At 44.3% G+C, this 7,500-nt stretch overlaps 1 protein-coding gene across 1 annotated transcript; it reads left to right on the top strand.

The window, feature by feature from the left end:
• Positions 1-245: 245 nt before the first annotated feature.
• KPLCE (KPRP N-terminal and LCE C-terminal like protein) lies at positions 246-1,182 on the top strand. The gene has a single exon (XM_063628059.1). It carries the CDS (start codon positions 246-248, stop codon positions 984-986), a length of 741 nt encoding a protein of 246 aa, XP_063484129.1. The 3' UTR covers positions 987-1,182.
• Positions 1,183-7,500: the final 6,318 nt, after the last annotated feature.

Consider the following 7,500-nt stretch of genomic DNA (forward strand, 5'->3'; position numbering starts at 1 on the left):
GTAAGCGGTGACTTGTACCAAGCCACATAGCCAGGTACAGGCACAGAAGCTGAGCTGAGAGTCCCTGGCTCTGAATCCACCTCCTGCCAAGTACACAGCCTCTGGATGTCTGCAACCTTCTCAAGAAAGCCCTGCTTGCAAGTCACTGTATTCCAAGGGGATGTTGAAGGTTTACCCTAGAAACTTTCCTAGTTTTACAGTTCTAATGAAACCTTTCTTTTCAGATTTTGCAAAGCCACAGAACCATGTGTGACCAGCAGAAGCAGCCACAGTTCCCTCCATCTTGTGTGAAAGGTTCCGGACTAGGGGCTGGGCAAGGTACCAATGGTGCCTCTGTGAAATGCCCAGTTCCATGCCAGACCCAAACTGTCTGTGTGACAGGCCCTGCTCCATGCCCCACTCAAACCTATGTGAAGTACCAAGTTCCATGCCAGACTCAAACCTACGTGAAGTGCCCAGCTCCCTGCCAGAGAACCTATGTGAAATACCCAACTCCCTTCCAAACCTACGTGAAGTGCCCAGCTCCCTGCCAGACGACCTATGTAAAGTGCCCAACTCCCTGCCAAACCTACGTGAAGTGTCCACCTCCCTGCCAGATGACCTACATCAAAAGTTCAGCTCCCTGCCAGACCCAGACACGCTATGTCCAGGGTGCTTCTCCTTGCCAGAGCTATTATGTTCAAACTCCTGCAAGTGGCTCAACCTCCCAGTACTGTGTCCCTGACCCATGCTCTGCTCCCTGTTCCACCAGCTACTGCTGTCTGGCTCCCCGGACCTTTGGGGTGAGTCCCCTGAGACGTTGGATTCAGCGGCCCCAGGACTGCAACACAGGATCGTCTGGCTGCTGTGAGAATTCGGGAAGCTCTGGATGTTGTGGTTCTGGGGGCTGTGGATGTGGCAGCTCTGGGTGCTGCTGTTTGGGAATTATCCCCATGAGGTCACGAGGTCCTGCATGCTGTGACCATGAGGATGACTGCTGCTGCTAAACACACGACAGCTCAACTCCAGAATGCACTGCCCCAATACCCCTTCTGGAACATGCACCAGCTTCTAGCCCCCTCTCTGTTATTGCCAGTGAGGTAGAACCTCATCACTTCGCCTCTGTGCTTTGCTTCTCTACCAAGGCAGCCTGCCAGAGTTAGGGCAATCCCCAAACTTTGGCATGAATAAAGCTCTGAATGCAATTCATGGTAATTTCTGTCTGTTTGGTCCATATTTATGCTTTTCTATCAGGTACTCTTCTGCGTCTCTCTCTTCTTACTCTTGTTTCTCAGCTAGAGGAAAGATCTGCACGAACATGAACAAGCAGACTGAGCTGGTGAAATCCCAGCCTGGAGCCCCATGCCTTCTAGAATGCTCTGAATAAACTTTCCCATGCAAGTTAGAAGTATCTGATAATGGAGATTTGAGGGTTAGGGCTGTTTCTGTGCTGCCCTTTGATGAGTCTCAGAGCAGGGTTGACCATGATGAGACCCTCATCTTCCTGGGTGTTGGAGGAATTGTGAAATTGTATCTGCTCAGGAGTATCACTGGACCATGTCCCCACCACTGTGCAGAGGGCTTGAACCCATGCAGGAATTTATGAATTACATTTTCTCATCTGACAGACTTGCCCTATTGAAACTATAGGTTGAAGGCCTGAGGGAAGAGGCTAGGAACCCCCTGAAGTGGGTAGCTATTCTCCAGGTCAGTCCTGGTAGTAAGTGAGCCATCTCCAAAGGAAGGTGAATCTTGTGCGAGGGGCTTCTGGGCCCCCTTCTGGGCCCCTCATCCTAGTTAGCTCTTTCTTCTATATTGCTTAGCTAGCTCTAGAGAATTTGGGGTGGACTTTTGTAACTAGAGATTCCAAAATACACACATTAAAAAAATAGAGGAGTAACAAGTGTTCAAAACAATCCCACAAGGCCTGGTGCATAGGAGACAATATGTTTGGTGATGTATAAATGAATACATAAAGGAATGAATGAAAAAGAGCAGGGAATTGTGTGTTTGTTTCTAAACCATCTCTGTGGATTAACCCTGGACACTAGCAGAAGGTCATCTTGGCTACTCTGCTGCTTTTGAATGTCTAAACACCTGTAGCTCCACAAACAGCACACCATCCCTTCATCCAAACTCCCTAAACTTGCAGCCCAGTCAGTGGAAACCCACTCAGGGATGGAACTGCCTTGGCCAGGGCCACACTTTCCTTTTGTACCACCAACTGGGTCCCGCAATGTTGGAGGATGGGGTGCTAAAGTTCCCTGTGGTCTAGTGTCTTTAGAGAATGGTATCTGCAAAGCCCAACCCAGCACTGAAAATATTGTAGGGAATCCTCTTTAAAACCCAATGCATACTTCTAAAAATCCTATTTCTATCCTTTTCAGTTCCTTCATATTCCATAGCTGTTCATCAGCCTCTCACTAAACTCCCCCAAATGCTCCTAACATCCAGACATTGTGGCTTCTTTCCTCTCTTTCTCTCCTTGCTCACCCTCCTCCTCAATCCCACCTGGTTCTGGTCCTGGTTATGTAGATGGTTTGAGTTTTTCTGTATCCCTTGTTAATTTTCTCTATACTTACCCAATCTTAGTATTCTCTGCTCCATAGGAATTAACCTAGGAATAAAACCTCTCCTCTTTTCTCCAGCTGTTCTAATGCTCTCTCTAACCCACTCTATTGATTTTGTACAGAAGGGAGGAAAGTAGTTGAAACCAAGAGCTAACCTGACAAAGCTCACCAAACTCAACCTGCCTTGCTTGCTTTTAGTCACTTACTTCTAGTTAATCTTAAAACCCTTGTAGCTAAAAGTCACACAGCTAAGCAATCTGCTAGCTTCCTTTTAGAGAACATCCCGGACATATAAGTTACCATGCTGATGGTTCCTTGCTGTTTTTTAAGAACTTGGTGTTGGCTGTTTTCTAGTCCAAGCTGAAACCACTGACCCTTCAACTGGGCCTGCAAGAATGCCTGAGAGGTGACCTTTTGATGTCAGAGGGTCAAAAGCTCCTCCCTCAGAGCATGCTAATACCACCATTTTCTGAACATGCTTCTTATGAAGAGCCGTGAAGCTTGACTATGCATGTGCAAATAGCCACTTGCCTCACTGTTCCTTGCCTCCAACTGCCTTTCCCCAGGCACTGAACTACCTTGCTCTTCTATCCCATAAATGTCTCTGAAACCATATCTTTGGAAAGGTGGATTTGAGATCTGTTGGCTGCCCTGGCTTACAGTGCACAGGCAGCACACATCTAGTTCAGCATCAGAATTATAAAGCTCAAAGGGCAAAAATATAATTTTCTTTAATGGGGCATGTGAGTGGAAGAAAAAGTCAAGGAGCAAAAACCTACACGTTAATACATCTCAATTGATAGCATATCTTAGACTTTTCTGTTTTATTATATAGGATCATAATACATGTTGCCCTATGACTAGCTGTTTTCATTTAATACGTGAATGTTGAACATAAATTTTGGTTAGTGCATATAGTTGTATCTTCTTTCCTTTTGTTGTTTGGTTTTTAATATTTCTTTAGTGTGGCTGCTCAATGATTTATCTAAGCACCCCCTTAGACTGCCCTTTTTGATTTCTCTCTTTCTCTTCTGTTTTTCTCTCTGTCTCTGTTTGTCTCTTATTATTACTATATAAGTTTCTGTTAAGGCCTTTTTCAAATGTTTTCAAATTTTCTATTGAGATGGAACACACTTCTAGAAAAGTATACAAATTAGAAGTGTACTACTCACTAAACACACATGTATAACCACCATCTGGACCCCAGAAAGCTAACGTCATATTGAAAACAAATAAAGTCCCTGATTACCATGAACTAGGAGACTGAATTTGGAGATATGAAATGGATTAGAGCAGAAATAGCTTTATATAACCCCAAACCTTCTCAGGAGCCCTGATTGTGTGTTAGGTAGATATGTACAAAAGACAATGTAAAGAGAAGCATCAACCCTGGGGTCTAGGTCCTCCAGGCATCCAGGTGAGTTCTAAGAGCACCTACCGGTGATGCCACCACACAGCAGTGTGACCTTGCTCTTACACAAAGCAGAGGACACTGAGCAGCCTGACACCTGTGCTTGAGAAATCCTCAGTAACCTGGCCAATGCAAAGGGTCTATAACAACTTTTCTGTCAGATTATAATTCATTTATCTTATACACAGTTATTGAACTTCTATGTCATTCCAGGCACCATCTCTATTGTTTTGGAGTTTACAGCAGAGAGGGAGAATTTTAAAAATCAAGTAATTCAATAAACAAATGTAAGCTGCATCTAGGACTAGAGTTATAAAGAAAGTGTTTCAAATACTCTGTAATATGCACATTTTACATGGTCAGGAAGATCAGAAAAGACTTCCCTGAGAAAGTGTAGCTTGACCCCAAGGTTGAGTAGGAGTTAATAACAGAACAGTGAAGGAAGACTTTTGCATGCAGAAGCAAGAGCACAGGCAGGGCTCTGTTGGGGGGAGGGGGAGGGGGAGGGGGAGGGGCGGAGAACAAAAAGTGTAAGGGGCTAGTGGTGGGACAGTGAGAATTAAAGCAGAAAGGGGCAGAAGGGCCTGGGGGCTAAGGGCAGCCTCAGTGTGGGGCATCCCAGCAGTCATTGACAGGTTGCAAGCAGGTCATGTGATTTGTGCCTTTTAAAGTTTAATTTTCTCTGCAGAAAAAAAATAGATATATTTTAGAGCATATAAAGGAGAATCTAAAACAATTGCCCAGTAGCATTAGTGTACCTGGTTCTCTCCTAGCCCTGCCATGCATAACTCCCCTCTTTGGGTCTGGTTTTCATGTCTGTAAGATGGCAGCTTGGGCCATAAGACGAGTAGGGTGCATTTCAGCACCAGCATCAGGTGATCTTTGCCTCCTGGTACAGGGACTTCAGGGTCTCATTTTAAAACCGATGAGTTACAAATGTGGCCTTCAGAATATTCAGTTTCAAGACATTTTTTGTAACCAAAAGTTCTACTATATTCTGTTTTTCATAACTTAAAAAATCTTGGTCCACTGTTTCTAATGTAAGATAATCCAAATTTCCTGGCTCTTTTTTTTTTTTTTTGAGACAGAGTCTTGCTCTGTCACCCAGCCTGGAGTGCAGTGGCATGATCTCGGCTCGCTGCAAGCTCTGCCTCCTGGGTTCACGCCATTCTCCTGCTTCAGCCTCCTGAGTAGCTGGGACTACAGGCGCCCACCACCACGCCCGACTAATTTTTTGTATTTTTAGTAGAGATGGGGTTTCACCGTGTTAGCCAGGATGGTCTCGATCTCCTGACCTCGTGATCCGCCCGCCTCAGCCTCCCAGAGTGCTGGGATTACAGGCATGAGCCACCACGCCCGGCCAATTTCCTGGCTCTTAATACCTCTACAATATTTATTGGAGATTTAACTATAAATGATTTAGAGAGAATGGCAAGTCTAAAACATGGAACGAAACCCTGGGGAAATTGGACAGAGATTCCTTGAACAGGCCGAGATGCTGCTATCCTGGGATCTCTTATGAATCTTCTTTCCCATAATTTTTCTGGAGAAGAAAAGTCTACTGAGTAGAATCCTAACCCCGCTTGCCTGGGTAAGATAGTTTTTATGATGATTTCTCTTGCAGGAAAATACTTCTGCCAAATTTCCCGACAAGTAAGGCTAATACCTGCAGAGAGACTTTGTAATATTTCCCCAAATTAAGAAATAAAATATAGTCATGTACATCTAAATTTTGTATCTTACACATATTTATTATTATTATATTTTTAAGATTTAGGTTTTTTTATTATACTTTAAGTTCTAGGGTACATGTGCACAACGTGCAGGTTTGTTACATATGTATGCATGTGCCATGTTTGTGTGCTGCACCCATTAACTCGTCATTTACATTAGGTATATCTCCTAATGCTATCCCTCCCCCTTCTCCCCACCGCACGACAGGCCCCGGTGTGTGATGTTCCCTACCCTGTGTCCAATTACACGTATATTATACATATATTGTGAAAGTACAGCCAATATTAGTAAAGACCCATAAGAAAAATGACTCAAATCTATTTATTCTTGACACCTAAAGGAAAAGACAGAGAATTGCCCTTTATTTATTGAGGGCCTACTATGTGTGCCAGGCACTGTGTTAGTCACTCTGCATGTGATATTCCCCTTATCTGAGCAATGGGAACACTGATCTGAATTTGCCGGCAGGTTTTGGGAGAATGCCAGTGTTGTGGTAAGGTCTGGACTTTTGAGTCAGACACATGTATTTACTGACCCTATAACTCCAGACAAGTGAGTGGTCTCTCTGCTCAGAGAGATCGTGTCTGATAAAACTGTCTAAGATAATGCCTTCCTCATAGTAGGTGCAGAATGTGTTAAGCCATTTTCCTATTCCTGGTTGGAGGGGCTCTGACAGTAAATATGAAAGGCAACTTAGAGGCTAAGAGGGTGACAGTCACATTATATGAAAAGTATTAAAGGGGTTTTTATGGTTTGAATTTTTAGTTCTACGGCAAAATGTAATGAGAGAAGGTTTTCATTACAGACAAAGTTATGAAAATGTGTAACCTGACGTCAAAAGTGACTGTTGTCTCCCAGCTTCTCCTACCTCCGTTCTTCTCCCAATTCTGCCACAAATTCTTTTTGTAACATTAAATAAGCCACTTTACCTATTTGGGCCTCAGTTTCCTCCTCTGTAAAATGGGGAATTTGGGTGCGACCATCACTAGGAGCCTTTTCTACCTCTGATACTCTGTAGCTCCCATTCTTTGAATCTTCCTCAAAGTTCAGAGAGAGTATCTCCCTAAGATACTAGAAATGGGGCAGTGGTCTTAGAGATTACCACTTGCACCCCATAATGGAGCATGAGAAGTGGGGCATGCAGATAATAGCTTCTGGATTGGAGCCAAAGCTTGAGAAAAAAAGGAAAATCTCTACCAGGTCTTCAGACAGAAGTTGGCTGGAGAAAATGTCATGATCAGATATGTTTCTTTGTCATCTGCGTAAGGATCTCCACCCAGCTGATGGCAGTGTATGGCCTGATTTAGCATGTCTGCTGTGTGAAACAAATGGGTGTTGGGGCGGGCTGGGCCATGGGGGAAAAAGAGGAGGCAGGATAGCATGTGCAGCACCAAAGGGCTGAGAAAGGCAGGCAGGAATAATATTCTCAGAGCTCCTCATGGCCAGCGCTCGTGCTCAGCTTACATGGACGTTCTGCTGGGAGACCTGTTTGTCTTAACCTACTAGACTGGGCACCCTGCCTCATTTGCTTTGATGTCCCCAGAGCCAAGCACAGGATGGCACTCAATATATTCTTGTCAAATAAAGGAATAAATTTTCCCCGTGTATGTGTTTATCCTATGGAGATTTCCTGTATTGTGTAAATCCAGTCTAATTACTCAGGGAGCATCAGAAAGGACTCATGAGCTTGGCTTCTGTGGATTTCTCAGACTGGAAAATGTCAGCTAAATACTATCTACTGTTCATTGAGCCTGTCACAGTGCCAAGTCCTCTGACCACCCTATCTCAGAGAGTACATGGTCCAAT

The sequence above is a fragment of the Symphalangus syndactylus genome, chromosome 12 (genome assembly GCF_028878055.3).
Source record: "Symphalangus syndactylus isolate Jambi chromosome 12, NHGRI_mSymSyn1-v2.1_pri, whole genome shotgun sequence".
Classification (NCBI taxonomy): Eukaryota; Metazoa; Chordata; class Mammalia; order Primates; family Hylobatidae; genus Symphalangus; species Symphalangus syndactylus.

What these genes read in the sequence shown, in the direction of transcription:
- KPLCE (XM_063628059.1), top strand. Translation starts at nt 246, where the DNA reads ATGTGTGACCAGCAGAAGCAGCCACAGTTCCCTCCATCTTGTGTGAAA.